A 21,591-nucleotide genomic window follows, 5' to 3' on the forward strand; every position below is an offset into this window, starting at 1 on the left:
TGACTCAGAGCAGGAGAGCAGACCCAGAAGCTCCCACGACCCAGGCCAATGAGGGGAAATAGCCGTTGCCTCCATTTCCATGCAGATGCCTTGTTTTGTGTAGTCCAGCTTCCCATGGCAAATGTGATCAGATTGTCATTTTGCGGTCAATAACACAACCCCACTCCAATTGTGAGATCCCTGAAAAAAGTAAAGACCGAAATAAAACAAACAAATAAATAAAACAGTCTAAATTTGCCATTATTCTTTCTTTTTTGCGGCATGTGGTTACAATTTGTGCGGCACTGTGAAGCTTTTTTTTTTTTTTTTACATTGCCATTAGAATACAATGTTCTGGTTCTTTGTTTGCAGAATTAGCTGTAATTTTACAGCATGCCAGACCCATGCCCACGGCTCGGTTCTCAGGTTTGTAATGACACGGTCAGGCCGCAGTGTCTCCCTCTCCACCCTGTTCTATTTTGAGGAGGTTGTTGTTGGCGCATGCACAGTCCTTGGTCCTGAAGCTGGATGCTTTTCCCAACAGAGATAACCACCCACAAGCATTATATCATCTGATAACCCCCCCCCCCAAACCATCAGCAGCGTTGCTCCCATATCCCGATTCCTCTCCCTCTCCACCTGAAACAGCTGTGCCCCGTGGAGAGGGATCCGGCAATCTTGTGCTACAACCAAAGTGGGAACTGGAAATCTCGTACCACAAACTGAGAGGGAACCAGCAAGCTAGCACCACAAACAAAAAGGGGAACCATGCAAGCAAACCACGCAATGGGAAAAAAAAATAATAACAGCTACATTCCAAAATCATTGGTTTCTGAAAGTTTAGCATTTTATTTCTTTTACCATTTATGTGTGTGAACATCAAATAAAATCCCAGTTGAGCATATACTGCTAAATAAAGTGCGCTCTGAGTTCATTACTTCTGCTATGGGTATATGGAGTGGAGACTAAATAGGGTAAATGAAAAAGTTATGGATGGTTTTGGATGACACTATAGCATGATTGGCTCTTAAACAAGGGAGAAATAATTTGGTTTTAGAGGCTATTCAGACAACTGTAAAGAGTGGTGAAATATGGACTCTGCTTCCTTTTGCTACAGTTTTATTCCTGTTTTCCTGGAATGACACTACAATTCACACATTACACAGGGACACAGTGCCCCCCTCTGAGTGCAAAATAAATATGACAATTCATGTGTTGCTTTAAGCCAACTGAAAAGTAAAACTCTGAGGTACAAAATTACCTGTGATTGGTATACTTAAAACATGCCAAATGTAAGACTATATTTGTGAGACAGATTTCTGTTTCAGAGAGAAACAAATTTGTGATTTGGAGCTACCTGATTTTGAACTGTAATTACCAGTTCTAACCCACAGAGGGCATGTAACAGCTGTGATAATTTCACCTCATGGGAAAATTCAGATTTCCAGAATTTAGGACAGGTATAGGAAATGACATTTATACTCCTGAATTTAGTACTGTGCTTCGGGTCTCTGAAACTGCTGGTTGAGTTGTTGACACAGCATTTTTGAGGTAAATACTTCTGTTTGTATTCCATGGGGGTAATATCCAAAAAACTACAGCGCTTTGTAGGACTTTGTAGGCCCTTTCCCAAGACTACACATTCCAACAGGGAGTTGTGTAGACCTAGAAACCTACTTGCTATATAACAGGATTTGTTTCTCTCATACACTCTGATAAACATGTCAGTTACGTTGTTTTGCTTTGATTGCAATAGAGATTCTGACCACAGATTTAAGGATATTTCCACCAGTTCATATATCAAAGTAGTAGCCTTGATTTTTGCGTGTGATGAAAGCTTTGAGGAATGAGCCATTTCTGATGGGAAGTGACTCCTGTTACAGAGCTTACTTTGATGTCTGGCACATTATATTTAGTAAATTACATGGGAAATGCAAGCTTTGCTACTGTTTCATTATCTCACATTCAGTTCCTCTACATCTTGGACCATTGTAAATAAATGTTTACAGGGCAACATTTTGAGCAATTTAGGTCAAAGAAATATGGTACAAATAATTTATGTAATGGTGTTTTATACATTTTTAAAATGCATATTCACAAAACGCCCCAGCCTATTCTAATTACATCTCCTGTATTTTATTATCCACATTGCCTACATGTTAAGATTATGAAACATCTGGGATTATATTTTTGTGTATTGATTAATGCCTCTATAAATCATTTTTATGTTTGGTTTTTCATTCATTAAGATTTGAATCTGTGTGTCTGCATGTGGGTGTGTATGTGTGTGTAAGTCATACAAATAGGAAGTACATTATTGTTATGATCATTATTAGTAGTAGTGGCAGTAGAAGTCATAACAGTAGTATCATTATGATCATTACAACTAGAATCTGAAAGGGAAAACATGCAGTGCATCTTCCAGAGGAAAAGTGGATATGCAGTCACTGTGGATAACAGAGGAGCAATGGCAGCAGAAAGCCCATCTCAGTCCAGTTACAACTGACAGCACTCTGCCTGGGACTCTCCTGTTCAAGTGTGTCTGAGAGACATTGTTTGCTACTTAAAGCTTCTCCTGATAACCACAACACTTTCAGGTAGTTTACTGAAGGCCCGAGACTGTTTTTAAGGGAAGCACAAGTCAATCACTGCCATTCTGCCATGTCTCTGAAAGCCAGATCTTTTCTGAAGGGTCTGATTGCCACGTGCTCTCCACCTCAGCCCCTTTTCTGTCTAAACCATCACTCTGTCGCTTCATTGGACGTGCAAGGATAATTAAGTTGACTCCCTTCGGGGGTCATGCATTTGGGGGTGTTAAGTGTTATCTCTTGTTATTCTTTTTTTGTTCAAGTGGATGGGGGAGGCAGGGAGATTTGGGGGGTGGGTGTTTTTTTCCCTATTGTTATTTTTCTTTTATTTATTTATCTTGCGGTTGTATGTGCAACTGGGCCGTCACTTGATTTTTTTCCGCTTACTCCCATGGGGAAAGCCATCAAGCTGTGATAGGCTTCTATTTTCACTCCTTCTTAAAGGCTGGAGTGGAGGACTTCAACCCCCACACCCAGAACCTAAACTGGACTTTAGAAGCTGAATCAGGGCAGCATGAACCCTGAAACATGGGCAAGGAATAGGAGCTGACATCTGAAAGTCCCTTTGCATGTCCCTAACTGATGTAAACTGTCTGTATGCAGACATGCATGATTGAATCAAGCTGACAATGTGTCCTGCTTGCCATCAACATGTTTTCAATGGAGGCTTCATTCGTCTACCATTATGAATTTATAAGAGAAGAATAGAGATGTTTTTTTGTTGTTGTTTTAAGGCATCACTCAAGATTTCTATGCTCTTTCCTTGTCAGTTGTGTCAAAAATCCCTGCTTCATCTTGACCTCCTGAAAAGCAATGTTTTAGATTCCCACTGCAACAGTCCTTACCTTTCAACTATGGTGGAAGACTGCTGTGTTTAATGACAAGAGGACTGGTAATCATCAATTGTGATTTAGCCATCAATTCATATGGTTTCACTAGGTCATTCAAATCCATGCAGTATGTATGTAAATAATGAGAGTGAGAGTAATATGAGAAAAATCAGGGAACAATTGAGAAAATTTTGAGATTAATTTGAAATGTTCTCAAGTGATTTTGACTGTGAGACTCCAGAATGCAGATTGGACTCTGCAGAAAAGGAAAAATCCGAAGTTTCAGTGTCTTTCTGTCCTCAGGTGTCACACATGTGATTGGGGACTTCAAAAATAACCCAGAAGGAATGTCCCATTTGATACAGAGAGATTGTAGTGGTTGTAACTTTTATTTTAGGCACTCCAAATGCTGAGGTGCTTAAAGAATACTGTATCACTTAATCATCTACCCACATTATTTTTAATTAAACTTAATATCTAATCTCTGTGATGAATATATTCTATGAACAAGTGTATTTCATCTTAACCTGCACCACACACATTATGAGGAAATATAATTTTGCCTTAAGGTAAATGGTTCTGCAGAATCTGACAGGACATACAGAATAATAAATTGTCTGTAGAATTCACACTGAATATGGTTAGCTTTTTGGACAACATAAGCCCTGAAACTGTCAATGTGTTGATCAACAAATTGATTTTCTTTACACTTAAAATCTGGTGAAATTCTTAATTCTGGAATTTTGTGAAGTAATCATGCATTTCTTTGCCTAGTCATGGATTTAGTGACCATAGATTGAACATAAAACTTTTTCAGAGTCAGAATTATCAGTTTGATACAATGAACAGTACAGTGACATTTAGAAAACAAAATTCACACATAATAGGCAATCAATAGGCTTTGGAAGGGGCAGCAGTGTAGCATAGTGGTAGAGGGCAGGGCTCATAACTGAAAGGTTGCTGGTTTGATTCCCTGCTGGGCTACTGCTGCTGTAACCAGCCTAGGGGGGCAACATAACTAACCCATAAATGTCTCAGTAAATATCCAGCTATGTAAGTGAATTACATAAAAATTGTAACTTATGTAAGACCATCCGCTAAATGACAATAACGTAATGTAATGGAAGAGTTTGTAGCCTCTCTTGCCGTTATGGAGCGTCTGTGCCAGTTATTTCACTTGCATCTATATTATGTATGCGTCAGCCAAATTGTACACAAACGTGTAGCGATGACGTGATACTCTGCATATCTAAAATGCCAATAGTACACTGACTGAACAGTAACAATTAAAAAAAACTGCAAACGCTAATTGGTGTTCTGTTTATCTAGATTTTGAAGTCGTGACGCCGAAATACCGTCAACAGGAAATAGACAATACAGACAGATAATAATAAAAAAAAAACATCGCAAGAACATCGACCTGCGAGACAGATCTCCTCTGCCGAACTACAATTCCTGTAGTTCTTTCACACTACAATAACCGACACGCAACTCCGCGTCTCCGTGCGTATGGATGACGTTTCAAGGACGTCTCCGTAGTAACCTGCCCGGTCCCGCTGCCGCTGAGAAAGCCGGAGGAGTGGAAAGGAGCTGGGGGTTTTGGGTGCTGGTGACAGAAATCCAAGTCCATCTGTTGGCGTAAACGGACTGGACGCCGTGCGACCGAGGCGGAGCGCCCCTGATAGAGAGCCAAGATGCTGAATATGTGGAAAGTCAGGGAACTGGTGGATAAAGCGTGAGTATTCTTGCAGTATTTCCATGCGTAGTGGGATTTTTTTGTGTTATTGAGAGGCCCCAGGTAGTACCTGTCAGCAAGGAGACGCGCATCCAGTCCGTGACGTCACGCCGTGGTCTCAGCTGATACAAGCCCATCATGGCTATACCCTGACTGTTATAAGTGGGAATCAGTTTATGAATTAAATAATTTGTGCAATAGATCAGCACACTCATTTCATATTACCTCTGCTCCCTTCCCTGTGGACCCCTATAGTCACTCAGATGCAAGGGAGGAAAAAGCACTTCTAGCTGGCTAGCATGCTTTCTCCTGGTCGTGTGTACTAGCCAATTAGGCTTCCTAGCTACGCGCACCGGTTGTCTGGGTTTCTGTGCAAAAATCATATCATACGTTAGACCGATATAGTCCTTGTCTTACTGTTTGTGGAAAATTATCAGAAAACGCCCGTTTTTACTTCATTGGCTCTACAGCGAGGCTATTTTGTAAACTAGCCATTTAGCTTTCTAGCTAACCTGTCATCTAGGCCCTGAATAATTTTGCTATTGAGAATGGCCAGCTAGCTTGCGATGTACGGCTTTGTTTTCTTAGTATAGATATCGATCTAGTTTCGATCAGTGCTTTACCAGGCGTTGTTTGTATCGCACATCGTCGCTTTTGAAGATGTGCTTACGCAATGTAACGGTGTACCTACCTAACGGGTTTTAAACTGGCATATCAGCATCCAACATTGTTTAACTTTAGAAATCTACACTAGCCAGTTGCAGGAGTACCAGATCAGTGGGGTTAGCCTTTTCGCAGGCTAAAAGCAGAAATCGTGCAAAATGTGAATAAGAACGTAACGGCTCGAATAACAACTGTCAAATTCTGTTAAATACGCCAGTTAGCAGGATAATTAGCTGACCGGCTAGCTACTTAGTGTGGCTGGCTGCCATGCCTACGCATTCCCGCTCAGCCGGACTAAAATAATATTCTTGAGCCGGGTAAACCATTTACCCGTCATTGAAGGCTGAGGTGGTAGTTAATTTGCCAGCTAGTTAGTTCAGCCAGAAGTTAAGAGCTATTCTTCTGAATTGCGTCTGGAGTGGATACTTATTGTGTGGTTAATTGATCGGGGAAAAAATAGCTGCGTCTGTATAAACTTTGACTGCTCTTATAGGGCTCAATTTAGGGTACTCTAACATTATATAGGTATGATTGCATTAATTACTAACACTGAATAGCATAACTAATAACGGTAAGGTAAGATTTGCCTAGTAGGTGATTTGCCTTGTCTTTGAGTGGAATTTGACGTGGTAATTAAGTTCATCTTTCCACATGAGTAGAAAACACGTTCGGTATCACAGAAGTTTTTAAGCTCCTGTGATAGACGCTGACGCTAATGTGTGATTTTTCGCTGCGTATTTCATAGCGTTCATGCCACATTTCTCCCAAGAGGCGACAGAACAGATGCTTAGCTTTTTTCCAGGCACACAGTGTTGCTGTGTGACTTTTCCTTGTTTCAGATGAAAGCCTCCGGCACACTGATTTCTTGTCTTGGAAACCTTTCGGCGGATACTGTGGTGTACGGTTGCAAGGTCGGTAGAGTGGTGCCAGATGGCCGGTACATGGAGTGAGAGGTGGTGGGGTAAAAACAAAAAAACCCCTTTGTTTGTACGGAAATGCTCCAGCTAGCCCTTACGGTCTCTGAGAGCACTCTTTCAGTGAAGGTAAATGTAAACTTATAGCTTTGAAATGCCAGAGTGTGTCCTGTTGCAACACAAAAAGGTCATATACAAGTCCTGTCTGCTAAATCAAAATTTATATGACCATTGTAGATTTTTGCAGAGTTGTGGCAGTTGAAAGCACACAAGTCTGTGGGGTTATTTTTTCCTGTCCTATTTAAATTTCTTGATAATCACATAAGATAACCAGAACACAACTTTACTGACCCAGTCCCTTGTTTTAAAGTGTTTTGAGGACTTCCTGTGTAAACCACAGGTATAGAACAACAGCTGCTTGCTGCAGAGAGCTCTCCTGAAAACCTCATAGAAACCCAAGTATTGCTGGATTTGTGTCATTCCCTCCAACATAATGCAACACCATGGCAAGCAAGGGGTCAAAGTTGGAGTGTCATTTGTGTGCAACAGTTCTGCTCTGGGTTGCCTAGATTAGGTGGCAGAAAGACTGCCACCTTGCAGGGCAACATACACCCCCCTTCCAGCACTAGGGTGTGTAGCTCCACTGATACAATAACACCCTTCTGAGTCCGTAAGCTTTGGCACACTGCGCTGTGCTATCCCATTTCACTTCGGACACAGTATCCCTGCTGGTTGTAAGGAAGACCGTCTTTTTTTTTTGAGTTCCTGTACATGCTTTCTTGTGCATTCGTCATCCATTCTACGGACTAAGGACTAACAATCTTTTATGGAAAGATGACTCAACTTTTTGTGAGTTTGAGCAAAAACGCTGTACAGAGTCCACCAAAGTGGAGAGCGAGTGGGTGGGCGCCAGTCTTGCTGAAAGGATCCGTGTCAAGCAGGAGGTTGTCTCACTTTTCAACTGGTGTCAGCAGCACCCACCCACCCACACACACTCTCACACAGGGTCGCGTTTGTTTTAGGGCCCACAGTAGAGTGGAATGACAGGTGACCCCTGAAAGGGCCCGTAGCAGAAAGGCGGCCAGTCGGGCTGGAGGAGAGGGGCGTGGCTATAATGAGTGCGTCACCGTAATGTGAGCCTTCTCCTCCCGCCCAAACAAGCCTTTGATGCTCCCCTGCCGCTGTGACTCTGAGGCACCTAAGGACAGCATGTTCAAGGACGGGCGCTCCACAAGACGTTCTTCAAAGCTGTGGAGTCGCTCTGCCTTGGCTCTGGCACACTCTACCCCGGATGCTGTCGGCGGCTTGGAGGGTTGTGCTGGAAGCTGAGCGTCACTTGTGTCAGCGTTTCTAAAGTGCTTTCCATAACTCTACAAAGAACCTGCTCCCTCTCACTGTCACAGAGACATTACAGTACTCTTATTTAGCTCTTAAAAAGAGCGACTTACATAGATTCCAGTTTTTTTCATGTAATCAATTTATACAGCTGAATATTTTACTGAGGCAATTCTGGGTTAAAAGTACCTTGCCCAAGGGTACAACAGCAGTGCCCCAGCGAGGAATCGAACCAGCAGCCTTTCGGTTACAAGTCCTGCACCTTATTGCTGTGCTGCACTGCCGCCCGTGCTCAGAACATACCCATTTTACAACAACATTCTGGGGATTAATAGCTGGGAGATGACTTTTTTCCTTCCTGCACAAAACAGGTCTGCCGTTCAGAATGTAATTGGTCACCACCAGGTGTTTTTCAAAGCTCCATGCTTCCCAATGCAGCTTTGTGCATAGTGATCAGTCCTCTCTCTGTCTCTCTTTGGGCTCGGATACTGATGCTGACAGTATTGGATAAGCAAGTCTGATTTGAGCTGAGAAGAGGTGGCCGTTGTCACTGCTGGACTGTACTTTTACAGGAGTAATGTCACGGCTTTCACAGGCCTCAGCCTGAAATGTTATCACATCGGCGTGCCTCAGGGAGCATGTGTCAGCGGTGATCAGAAGACTGTCAGGTGTCTGTTGGCGATTTGAGCGCTCTGCTCTCATCCCTGCTAAACCCTTACTGGCCCACAGCAAGCAAGGTACAAGAGCAGTGTTGCGCAGATCCTCCTTCCCAGGATTTTAAACTGGTGCAGGGAACTTTTGAGGTGAGTCATGTCACTTATCCCACTATCACATGACCGAACCCTGCTCCTCTGTGGCCATGCATGTCCTCCAATTGGGTATTCCATTTGGTTGCAGCCAGTGAGCTGGGCATTCTGTCTGGTGTGAGCCAGTGAGCTGGACAAAAAGGGTAGCTCTGCAGTGACTCCTATCCCGCATTGAAGTTTGGTCATTACAGCTGCCTAAAGGTAGCCATAGCCCGTGTCTCTGTACCAGATCAGGTAGCACACGTGGTTTTGGGTGGGTGTTCGGGTTTGTTGTCGATGCTGTTTTTTGATTCAGTGGTATGGTAGAAAATGTAATGGGGCTTGGCTAATGCTGCACCGAGTTGCCCATTAATGGGCTGTGTGGCAGCAGTGCGGGTGATGGTGAGGATACCATCGCCTGTAGTTGAACACCACTGTTTTAGTAAACCTCGGTAGAATCACCCATTTGAGCTAAAGGCAGGTGAAAAGCAGGCCTAGATCATGTTTACTTCCACCACAGTCATTAGTGGAGAAGTAGGCCTCAGCCAGCTGTGCGCTCACCCCACAGAGACCCCCCCCCTACACGGGCGAGGTGGCCCCGCTTGAGGAATTGGAACAAGTCGAGCATTAAGATGGGTTTCAGCCTTAAGGGTTCACGGGACATTTCCTTTGAACTCCACCTGCCAAAAGCTGACTTCCTCCGACCAGCTGTCGTCGTCTTGGATGTTTCTCCCCCCCCAGGAATGCGGAGCAGAAACGCAGGTTGCATCAGTAGTCCCTACTCATCCCACCGCTTTGCGGCATGTGCAGGAAGCGCTAATGTCAAGCAAAACTAATAAACACGGCTCTGCCCCATGAATCAATATGTGCCATTTCCCTCTGATAGGAAGGGGAAAAAAACGCTGCTTTTTGAAATCTGAAGGAAGACAGGACTGCTGACACCTCTTGTTTTTTGTGCTGTGTTTTGAGATAAGATCTGAGGTTTCTCTTTGAACTGTTTGATTACGGCTTCTCGAGAGAGATGACACAGATAAAATAAGTTCTGCTTCCTGTTTGTTGTCTTTCGGTATGGTAGGTAAAAAAAAGAATAATCCAAAGGAACAGAATGTTCCCCAAATCCCCTTGCTTTCCCCCCCTCAGTGCTTAAGTGGCACAAGTAGCCTACAAAGAAAGCTGTCTCTGTCCAGCTTTACGCCAGTCAGTGAGGCCCTGTTCAGGCTGTCCCTTTGTGTGCTGAAAGGTAGAACTTTCTTGGCTTGTCATGTGGAAAGTTGTCAGGGATCTTGCCACAGCCAGAAATAGGATAGGGAACCAGAAGCATGTAATTGTGGGTCCGTCTGCTTTTCCAAGTGTCCATCCTTTGGTAGAAGGCAGCTGCCTTTGGGGGTACAGTGAGTGCACATGGTTAAAGAGGTCCTATGTGGGCTGATGTAGGCTGATGCAGGCTGAGGTGGTCCAGGCCAGGGCCAAGCCGGGAGCTGTTTGGCTGTGCTGTCTGAGCTGCAGAGGGCTAGTGGCTGGCACCCAGCCCGTGAGAACAGGAAGCACCCCCCACAGTTTTAAAAGCGTAGCGATCACTAATCTGTTTTATTTTCAGTCTGGCTCATGTATTTTACTAGTTTGTATTGCAGCCAAATGTAGTTTATCAGAGCTTGGGTCTGGCGCTGGCGTGTAAATACCGCTTGAACTGTTTTTATTTTTTGCTCTGTGTGGTATCCCACTCTACTTAGGCGGATGAAACTGGTAGGCTCTCTTTTGTTGCGTCAGTAACAGTTTCAGCTTTGTCCTTAAATGATCCAGAGCCTCCTGGGCATAGTGGAGGGAGCCGGGGGGGGGACCTGCTCAGCAGGTGCTTCGCCCTGAGACCGTTACAGGGAGGTGCCTCTGCCCTGCCTGGATAACGTACCCCCCGGGCATGCCCCCCCCACTCTACCCTCTGCACCTTAGATAGTGCATGCCAGAACCACACCTGTGTTCCTCCACAGGTAAACACGCCCCACACGGGGACAGCGTGGCGGCCTGCACTCCACCTGTGTCCGTAAGGTGGCCAGGTGTGCTTCTGTGTTCAGCAGCCATCTTACACCTGAAGCTGCAGTTAGCCTGCCAGGCTTCAGCTGCCAGGGTCCGCAATGGAAGCCCAGGAGGGTCAAACTTCTCAGAGCGCCAGTCTGTTCACTCTTGGAAAGGAGTCCACTGGATGGAGAGGAGAGGATGGCTGTGTGTCCTTTACAGCAGAAAGCACTGTTTATTGGAAAGTTCTTTTTGTGGGTCACTCAGTACAATTTCCTGCATTTTGTCCAGTATTTGTTAGAAACTTTTAAGGAAACTTTTATGGCATGTTTTGCCTTGCTCTGTTTTTCCTCTGTGGAGCTCTGACTCCCTTTGAAATGAATGATCTTATTAATGTGTGCAACAAGAGAAGATTCAGTGAATGGACGTGCCAAGTTAACACAAGCATCGATATTCCTGCTTAGGAAGAATGTGAAGACATGATTAAAGTGTAGATCAATAGCAATGGAGTCCGAGTTAAATAGATGTAAGGGGAGTGTATGAAAGTACGCCTTCAGTTTAGAGTTGGCACAGCTCCAGCTGTTAATTGGGATAAAGGACTATTCAGAAATATATCACATTCAGAGATACTAGTGGTTTTTGTTTGGAGATGTGCCTCATTCAGTGATAGTGGGGACATTTGTTCTGAGATCTCCCCCATTCAGTGATACTGGGGGCTTTTGTTCTGAGATCCACCTTATTCAGTGATACTGAAGGCTTTTGTTTGGAGGTCTGTCTTGATTCAGTGCAGCTGGAAAGGGCATGCACAGATCACATTCGGTGATAGCGGAGAGGAGGCCATGCAAGGGGCCGATCAAGAAACATCCTCTTGCGTCTCCTTTGCTCTGACTTCCTTTATCTGAAAGCAGGCAGCTGAAAGAGTTCTCCGCCTGCTCGTTATCATTACCCTGCTCCTCAAAGGGTGGGAAATCAGCCTCGCCTCTGTTCGGCTGATACTGCCCCTCAAAAGCTGCGACAGCCCCACCCCCCCTTCCCCTCCCCGCCCACACTGCCAGAGTGAGATCAGATCGTGTGCCCCTCCCTCCCTGTAGCGTGCTACCCCATGCTGTGTGCGCTAATCGCTTTGCCACCTCACTCAGGCCCAGCCGAGCGTACAGCCAGGGATGAGGCCCAGGACCATTTGTACACGTAACGTGTAAAATAAGTTGTAATACATGGCTGAATTCAAATGATATTGAGGGATTTTGAAGGAGAACCATGACTTCCCATGGAGCCATGGCTGCTCCCCAGACATGTTAGCTTCAGACGCGCACAGTAGGCTCGGACGGGCAGCAGAGTTTCCCGTTGGCTGGTAATTATCAGTCTCTTGCAGATTCAGTTTCTCGCTGGCCAAGTGAAACAAACTCTGTCAGTCAGACCGACAGGCAGAAAGTGTCACTTGTCATTTCATTCCTCATTAACACAGATAGAAATCATTATTAGTCTTATTGCTGCATTTGAATGGTTCTGCCTGTAGGTGCACAGTACTAGATATTGTATCTATGACTATAGCTGATCCACATTCCTATAAAGCAGGGGTGGCCAACCCTCTCCTGGAGAGCCACATGTCCTGCATGCTTTAGATCTCTCCCTGCTCCAACACAGCTGATTCAAATGATCAACTCGTTATGAACTCCTGAAGCTGCTGAATAACAAACTGATCGTTTGAATCAGCTGTGTTGGAGCAGGGAGAGATCTAAAACATGCAGGACATGTGGCTCTCCAGGAGAGGGTTGGCCACCCCTGCTATAAAGCATGGCTCTGGCTATTCCAGAGCTCTGTACAGTGCTGATGATTGCCACACAGGTGCATTCACTGGTTCATACAGCAAGCTTTAATGTAACACCTACCTAAAATGGAAACCTCCGATTTGAGCAGGTGCACCTACAGAGTAAGTCTGCCTGATGACCTGTGTCACCGGGACATTTTGTCAATTTGAGATTACAGGAATCGGGCCTCCCTGGTCAATCAGTTGACCTGAAATGGACTCACCCTCCTAATGCCTTCCCTGGCCTTGGAGCTGGTGAGTTTGCTGTTTTCACTTGCAAAGCTCAGTGCTCTGTGGTCCTTCAGTGTGGTCCTGCCAGCCGTGCTGGGGATGCGTTCGTAATGAGCGGTGCGGTGAGCGACTCCTCCCGGCATCAGGGGCGCATGTCTGATACCAGCCTGGCAGCGGGCGTCCCTATAGGCCTTCCCTTAAGGTTTCCCCCCCACCCAGAACTCTCGCTTCTCGTGATTGTCAGTAACCTCCATCGCCCCTGTGATTTCCTGCTCCGGTACCCCTCTCCGTCACCGTCACCGCCGTCCCCATCCCCTCCTCTGCACGGAGGCGGGTGCCCGCAGGGGCAGCTGCGCGGGGGTGGCAGCTGGCTTTCGTGGGTGCTGTAAGACCGCAGCTGCGGACGGGCCTTTCGTCCCCAGAATCGGGCTTCTATGGGACAGTGTCGTGTGTGAATGCGGAAGTGTCCCACTCCTACAGGGAGAGGGGGAACAGACAGGCACAGACCGGGAAACCCAGGGCCTCACCGCAGCACAGAAGCGGCCTCCCGCTTCCTGCTTGCAGTTTCTTGTTTCCAGCTACCTGCTTCCTACCTCTGTGTGAATCTTTCACGGTGTAATCAGCATTACATGTCCTGAGCTGCGCAGCTCTACTGCGGCCTGTGTATGCGCATCTGCTGGAAATCTACGCAGCCCTGCGCATTCCTGCACGCGACGTTCATGCATGCTCACCTTAAAGCGCCAGCATGCGTGATTCATGGGGCTGTGGTTCTCTCGGCCTTACCCTTCCTTGCTGTGGAGAGGTGCTCCTTTCTCTCACAGTTGTGCTGACACTTTCTGCAGCACAGAACTGTTGTTGCTGTTATTGTTATTACTGAACGTGTGTTATGGAAATACCCCCTGCCCTTCATGGTGCAGCAAGACTCGATGTTCCAGCGCCCTGCAGAAAAGCGCAAAGCCATCTGAACGACCACAGGCGTGATTTTGCATTTTGCGATTTTGCAAGGGCAGAATGTGAACAGACCGGCGCTTTCAGGTAAATGCCAAAGTCTGATGACTCTGTGTGCATGCTAAGCCTCATCTGTTCACTAAGGCAGCGTATTTGGAGGGACAGAATAAACTGACAAGCCTTCTGTGGATGTTCTCATTCACGCACCACATGTTCTGCTCACTTTTGATTTTCACAAATCATACTTGCATGTGTCTAGTGGGAAAGGTACTCATGAGCTTTCATGGTTATTGTTAGATAAGTGAGTGAAATAATAGTTGGCTGGCGTGCAGCCCGGTCAGGGTGCTTTGAAAGCTTGGTTGCGAGTCACGAAATTACTGTGAATGAGATCTGTGTGAACAGCTTACTGCAGTGAAACCTGTGGAGAGTGATCATCTGTGAGCATCTAGGTGGATTAAGGGTACGCAGTTCAGTAAAATACGCACGCTCGCATCAAATCACACCTACTGCTCATTTGCTACTGCTTACTCATTTCCTGGATATTTGATGTGCAAAGAGCAAGAGGTGTGACAGTGCTTACCGTCAGTCTCATAATCGTAGCACCTGGCTGTGAAGAGGAGTCTAGGGTAGAGTTCCACTGTGAGCTCGGGGAACATGTGATCGTGGTCATGTGTGCCACACTCATGTGAACGAGGGGGTCACTCATGCTTTCAGCCACTGTAACCTGTGGGTTTAGTGCAGAATTCCATCTAAATCCTGCCCCCCACCCCCACAAATCAGTCTGTGGGTGTTCATCATTGGCCTGGGTTCAAAAGATCGTGCAAAATGCATGCAGCGTCCTTTTGTCTGTTTGTTAGGGTTTGTTACTGCGACAGTTTCACTGTCAGCAGGAAATGACACTGTGACCTGCATTTTCCTGGTGTGTGGGTCTGTATACGTGTGTGTATGTGTGTATCTGTATCTGTAACTCTTTGTGTGTGCATGTGTGCGTGCGTGTATAGATACCTGTGTGTGTGTGTGTGTGTGTGTGTACTGTATATGTGTATGTATGTATTTGTATCTTTAACTCTTTGTTTGTGTGTATCTGTACGTGTGTGCATGTGTGTGAGCTTTGTCTGCTGTGAAAGGAGCTCAGGCCAGACACACACACACACACACACACACACACACACACACACACACACACACACACACACACCGCTGCTTTGAACAGTGCTGCAGATAAGCCTGCCTGCTCCACAGCACTGTTCTGAGAGCAGCGTCAGACCTTGGCTCATTCCGCTGCTGCTAGGGCTTATCTGTCTGAACCCAGCAGGGGTGGCTGCGCTCCCCCTGCTCTTTCAGAGGAACAGCACGGAGCACAGGTGTAATCGCACAAACACACACACGCACGCACGCACACACAGACCGTTTGAATGCTGGTTCTTTGATTTGATCATGCGTGTGCGTGCATTCGTGTGTGCCTTTGTGTGTGGTTTTGCATGTGTCTGTCTGTACATGTGCCTCTGTCTGTCTGTCTTGGTGTATGCCTTTGTGTGCCTCTGAGCAAACACAAAAAACATACAGAAAGGCACACACACATAGACAGTTTGAATGTTGGCACATCTATCCGATTGCTTATAAGCTCCAGTTTCCTGCCGCATGGTGCCGATACCAGCCCATTGTCCTCCCATCTGTCCTTGGCCGCCGTCAGACCCCCATCACTTGACCCTTGACCTTGCGAGGTGCTGACCCCATGGCTGTGCTTGGGCTAGATTAGCCAAATTCCCATCTGTGCGTTTTCCCATGAGGCTTCAGGGTCATATGCACAGTGCCACTGAGCAGAAAAACCCTGAAGGTTGGGAGGTCCTCCTAAAGGTCCAGACTGCATCTTGCTTCCACCTCAGTCCCCACCCCCAGACACCTGCTGTTTGTGTCACATGTCATACTTGTTGTTTATGTTACGATTAGTATCACAATGTGTTTTGGATTCTGTGATCTAGTGACTGATGTGTGGTATTATACTTGGCTTCCCTTGTCTAGTCAGGCCAGCCTAAATTAACATGTGGTAGGGCTTGAATAGTATTATGCTCACTGTTGCTGGTCTGGGACTGTTGGTCATTCAACTTGAATGGAGACACTTCTGTTCTTTTGTGCTGGAAGTCACTCTGGATAAGAGTGTCTGCTAAATGAATGTAATGTAATGTAATGGTGCTCTGGTTTGGATCTGTACACTGAGGTGCAGGTTTAATATTCAGTCTCTAACACCCCAGGCAGTGCAAGTTGCCCCAGGCAGTCTCAGACCTGCATTCTGTGGGATGTAAGCAGCCTAAAATCCAGACCTCGGGAAACGGGCCTAAAAGTCAATTAACCTGTGTAGGCCACTGCGGACCTGGCGGTTCTGCCAAGGGCTTTAGCATTCCAGATTGAATTTGTTTACCAAGGTAGGATTGACCCCTCTACTTGCGTCGGTGGGACGGCGTCCAAATCCGAGATTTGAACCTGGTGCCAACGGTTGGTCTGTTCATTACTTTACGTTACATTATTGTCATTTAGCAGATGCTGTCTTCCAGAGCGACCTGTGAGGCAATTGTAGGACAAGTACCTTGACTAAGGGTACAGCAGCAGTGTCCCAGCGGGGAATCCAACCTGCAGCCTTTCGGTTACGAGCCCTGCTGCTTACTGCTGTGGTGCACTGCTGCCCCAGTCTCCTGCACTAAACCTCTGAAGCCCTCAGAGGACTAAAAGCACAAAGTGTGCAGAGGCTCATGGGTAAGGACTCCTACTGCAGCGGGTCTATGGTGCGGGAGGCTCTGTGCTACACCATCCCACACATGCCTGTTCAAGGGATAGACACGCCCCCCAACCTCACACCAGTTAAGTCAGATTTACATAAAAACGCTCCAAGCCCATCAGACACTGTCTCTGTGCAAATGAGTGGCATTTATTCATTTCATTATGAAGTTATGAATTCCTCAGGGAAATGAAGGCACTAGATGCTGCAGAGGAGTCAGATCAAAGAAGGCCATGTGAAGCCCTGACGTGCCACCGTAGCCTGCCTCACATTAAATGGCAGCCTCACCGGAAATGTGGCTGTTAATGTCTCATCTCTCCAACTGCAAGCGGCCGTATAGAAGAGGTGTTTTGAGTTAATAAGGAACACAGGCAGATTTGAAATACTTTCCCAAACAGTCCTATGTTGGTTAACTCTCATGCAAAGCCCAGAACACATTTTCTCACCCCTCTTTCTCTCTGTAGAATACTGAAAATCAGCTGAGCTGTTGGTCTGTGTCATTCTGCTGAATCTGAATTTACATCCATTTTGGAATGGATATTCAGAGTATTCTTCGCGTAAACAGCACACAGTTCTCTCGGAGAATGCACCGTGTGCAGGAGGGACTCTCTCTCTCTCGCTGAGCGCTCAGCGGAATTGCAAGCAAACCTCCCACCAACAGCAGCTCTGCCACAGGCCCCGCCCCAATGCAGCATCTGTGGCTTTGAAACCTGTGGAGAGCGATCCTACACATGTGAGTGTCTGGGTGGATTAAGGGTACGCAGTTCAGTAAAATATGCACACTCACGTTAAACCACACCTGCTGCTTACACGTTTCCCGGATATTTGACTTGCAAAGAGAAAATGGCGTGACAGTACTTTTGTCAGTCTCGTATGGAGTCTAAGCACCTGGCTGTGAGGAGGAGTCTAGGTTCGAGTTGCAGCGTGAGTAAGGAACACGTGTGATTGTGGTGGTGTGTGGTGCACACATGTGAGTGATGGAACCTTCCAGTTTTAAACTCTGACTCTAATGGCTCCCAGAGTCCTGGGATTAGTGCCGGAGCGGACCCTCCGGGATTGGGCTGTTGCTCCTGGCCTTGTTCTGACGTGGCCTCGCCCTGTCTCGCTCCAGCTCTGATGGCTCCCAGAATCTCGCGCTGCTGAGAGCCCGGCTCTCCGTCTTAATAATGTTAATGATGACGGGGAAAGTGCTCACAGCTGCGTGCCTTGGTGTTATGGGGCAGAGAGCCAGCCTCCACATCGACCTGTGTGTTGGCCTGGGACAGATTACATCGCCCGCTTACACTGCATGTTTAAGAGACATGGCCATCCCGTGTGACAAAATGGAAGCCCAGGAGGGTCAAAAATAACACTTAAAAATGGATGCGTTCATACATAGAGCATTACTCTCTCTGCTTATTTTTTAATGCTCTTCATTAATGAGGGAGCACAAATCTAGGCGGAACACATGCCCACATATCATCATCTGCAGTGAGGTCCTGTGCACACAAATGGTTAACCCCATGGTAATCCAGAACAGTAGTTTAACCAAGTCTGTTGTGAGCCTGTATCTCTGTCTTTCTATCTGTTTTTCTACTTTGTGATGATTGGTGCACTTGTGTTGTTTCAGTTGAACCTAATGTGCGTTCCTGTGTGCTGTCAGGAATTTGATGATTCATACACTCAGAAATGAGATCTGTGATCAGGTACTTGGAACAGTATTTAAAGTAGGCTGTTTGTTAATTAACATGAGACAGATATAGCCAGTTTTATTTACTTTCTCATCTATATTAATGAATTAGAGCCCCGGAACGCTGCGTGAAATGCACTGATCTTATGAGTTTCCTGCCTGAAAGTGTTCAGACTGTCAGCGCAGTGACTCATTATTTACACAGAAGCGGAGTCTTGCGCGGTGCTCGGGGAAAGACGAGCCAGGCTCAGTTCATTATCGAGTGATCTTCAGAGCTGTAGGGTTTCAGAATATCAGATGAATTGAGATGTGCAAAATGCAAGCCATAATTTTAAGGCTTGTCTGGCCATCACGGATGAGATAAATACATGGTTAGGCAATGTTCAGGTTCAACTCGACCAATCAGACAGGTTGAAGTTTTAAGTTGTCCCTTTGTTCTTCCATTTTTAAGTGTTACATTTTGTGTAGTGTTTGCTGTCATACTTAATATTATTTAAGCTTATTACCAAATAATTTTTACTTTCCAGCCATGCTGGATCATGTCCTGTGTTTGTAGTTTGGCTTGTCCTTGTAGACAGGTGAATGGTGTCAAGGCCTGACATTTCTGGGTTTTCATCAAACAATGAGAGTCACAGTAAACACTGCCGTTTGGCAGGGTCTGAGGGTGACTGTTGTATAGAGAGTCAGCTTGGTGACACCTGCTTTATTTGTACTTATCGTTTCTGCTCCCCCCAATTCCCTGGCCACAGTCCAGTTGTAACCAGTTCTGTCCCATAATCAGTGTGGTCTTGGCTCTCATCCTGGATGTGGGAAATTCGGGCAGGGGTGCAGGGTCAGGGGGGTTGCAGGAGGGGCGCACGGCGTGAGTCACGGGACAGGAAGAGCAGCACCTCGTGATCTCTGTGGCTTGGGCAGACTGCCAGGCATTTTGGTTTGTCTGACATTTATTCTGGATAAGAGCGTCTGCTAAATGACAATAACGTAATGTAATGTAAGGATTAGGGTTTGCAAATCCTTGTCATTTAAAACCTCGGACTGTGGATTTCTGACAAAAACCTCTCAGTCCAGCTGGTTCCAGCGCTCCCAGTTTGATTGACGGGTCTGGGGACCGGAATGGGGGGAATATGAGCCCTGGTGGGGATCCTGAAAATCTCTGTGATTTTGCTGTAGAATCCCTTGCCCGGTTTTAGCTGAGGACGATCTCCAGACCTCTCATTGTCTCTCAGGTGGGGGCTGGGCCAGGAGCAGAATGCATGAAACACCTGGGAGTTTCTGGGACCCCCACCCCCCCTCCAGCGATGAGCCCTGCTCACCACAGACCACCAGCCCGGCCACCCGGTGATCACGAGGGCTGTTCTAACCGCTGCACGTGCTTTCCTGCCTGTGTCACTTGTGTGCTTATTAGTTCTTCTTCCTTCCTTCCTCTTGCAGCACCAATGTGGTGATGAACTACTCCGAGATCGAGTCCAAGGTTCGAGAGGCCACCAACGACGACCCCTGGGGGCCCTCTGGGCAGCTAATGGGAGAGATTGCCAAGTGAGTCTCCCTTACTGAGTGTGTGAGTGTGTGTGTGTGTGTGTGTGTGTGTGTGTGTGTGTGTGTGTGTGTGTGTGTGTGTGTGGGTTGGGGGGGGGGGGGCGGCTATTTCCTACACAATCCTGTTTGCATGTACCCTGTCCATCTGGTGGCTGGCTATCTTTACTGTGCGTGTACCCGCTGTGACATTTAATACAGTCCTGCTTCCTCCCAGCATGGGACTCTGTATTGTCTCTCAGGAACCTGGCCAAGCAGCTGGCTTCATGACAACTGTTATAGCAGTTATTGATGTCATGGATGTCTGGCACTGCTATAATATACTCTGTATTGATATAGATATTTCTGAGCAGCCTGTAACTCATGCATATCGACAGTGTTGCCAATGCATATTTTTCAAGTGCTCGCTCATTTAGTTAATTGTTTCTTCGAGTTAATCATTTGTATGGGGGATGGCAGTGTGTTGTAGTGGTTCAGAAACTGGGCCTGGAATCAGAATGCTGAGGTTTGATTTTCACTGCTGTCTTACTCTTGAGCAAAGCACAGCTGCTGCAGGAAATACCCAGCTGTATAAATTACATTGCATTCATTTAGCAGACACTCTTATCCAGAGCAGCTCCCAGCACAAAAGAACAGAAGTGTGTCCATTCAAGTTGAATGAGCAACAGTGTCAGACCAGGCTAACAACACTCCCACACCAGCGCATGTGAGCACAGCACCATTCAAGTCATACCATGAGTTAACTTGCCAACCTGACTAGACAGCCTAGAAAGAAAGCAAAGCCAAGCACACACACTACCATACACCACAGTCACTGGATCACAGAATCCGTAACACATTGCGATGCTACACATAACATAAACAGCAAGTAATACAAGTAGCAGGTTTTAGGGGGTTGGAATTGAGGTGGAATCCAATGAATGATATGGGGGGAATTATAAGCTCTGTGAATGGCCTTGGGTGAAGGAGTCACTGATTTTGCCTCTCTGTGTCTCAGATCCACCTTCATGTATGAGCAGTTCCCAGAGGTGATGAACATGCTGTGGTCCCGGATGCTGAAGGACAACAAGAAGAACTGGAGAAGAGTTTACAAGGTCAGTGTGGCGGCAGGGTGGCCTTGGGGGTGTCCGGGGGACTAGACCTCTCGCCAGGAGGTTGTGGGTTTGATTCCCCGGTGGTTGCACAGGTGAAGCCTTCCAATGTATTAATTAATGTGAAATAGTAGCTTGGTCTAGCAAGGCAGCACGGATCAAGGGCATCTAAAAAGCAGACAATCAATCGATTTTAACTTTAACTGAGAACTGAAAATGCTTCCTGGCCTTACAGTGTAGTAGGTATGTGCATTGAAATGCAAGGAACATGTTTCATTTTGCATGTCTTTCCAGTTATTAATCGATGTTGCTGCCTGTCAGGAATGCCGTGCTCTCTACAGTGTGAAGGAATGAATTAATACACACTTAATTTATTGCTCGCTCTTAACAAGTCAGATTTTTCCCGATCTCTGTATGAAGCTTCAAAGCATGTACTGGTGGCTGAAATGTTTAAGCCATTCACTCTTTATTGAAATGGATACATTTCTTCAAATTTTAGTCTGCTAAGTTTGCTCCATTTTGCTTTGAACTTGTCTGCCTTCAGCACCCAGAATGCACTGTGAGGCTGGTGACACCTTCCTGCCTGTTTAGACTGTTGCACTGATAAAAATGGATTTAAATTCAGATTCAGCAGAATGACACAGTCCAACAGCTCAGATGATCTACATTCTACAGAGAGAAAGGGAGGCTGGCCAATGTA

The 21,591-nt window shown here is 46.3% G+C and overlaps 1 protein-coding gene across 1 annotated transcript in view; it reads left to right on the top strand.

The window, feature by feature from the left end:
• The first annotated feature begins 4,976 nt into the window (after positions 1 to 4,976).
• The window catches only part of LOC118774922 (clathrin interactor 1-like), a 29,650-nt gene continuing 13,035 nt past the window's right edge, over positions 4,977 to 21,591 (top strand). The window contains exons 1-3 of the mRNA XM_036524525.1: positions 4,977 to 5,132; positions 19,699 to 19,803; positions 20,798 to 20,894. Coding sequence (XP_036380418.1) covers positions 5,092 to 5,132; positions 19,699 to 19,803; positions 20,798 to 20,894 — 243 coding nt within the window. The 5' untranslated portion in view covers positions 4,977 to 5,091. The remainder of the gene's footprint in view (positions 5,133 to 19,698; positions 19,804 to 20,797; positions 20,895 to 21,591) is intronic.

The sequence above is a fragment of the Megalops cyprinoides genome, chromosome 3, assembly GCF_013368585.1.
Source record: "Megalops cyprinoides isolate fMegCyp1 chromosome 3, fMegCyp1.pri, whole genome shotgun sequence".
Classification (NCBI taxonomy): Eukaryota; Metazoa; Chordata; class Actinopteri; order Elopiformes; family Megalopidae; genus Megalops; species Megalops cyprinoides.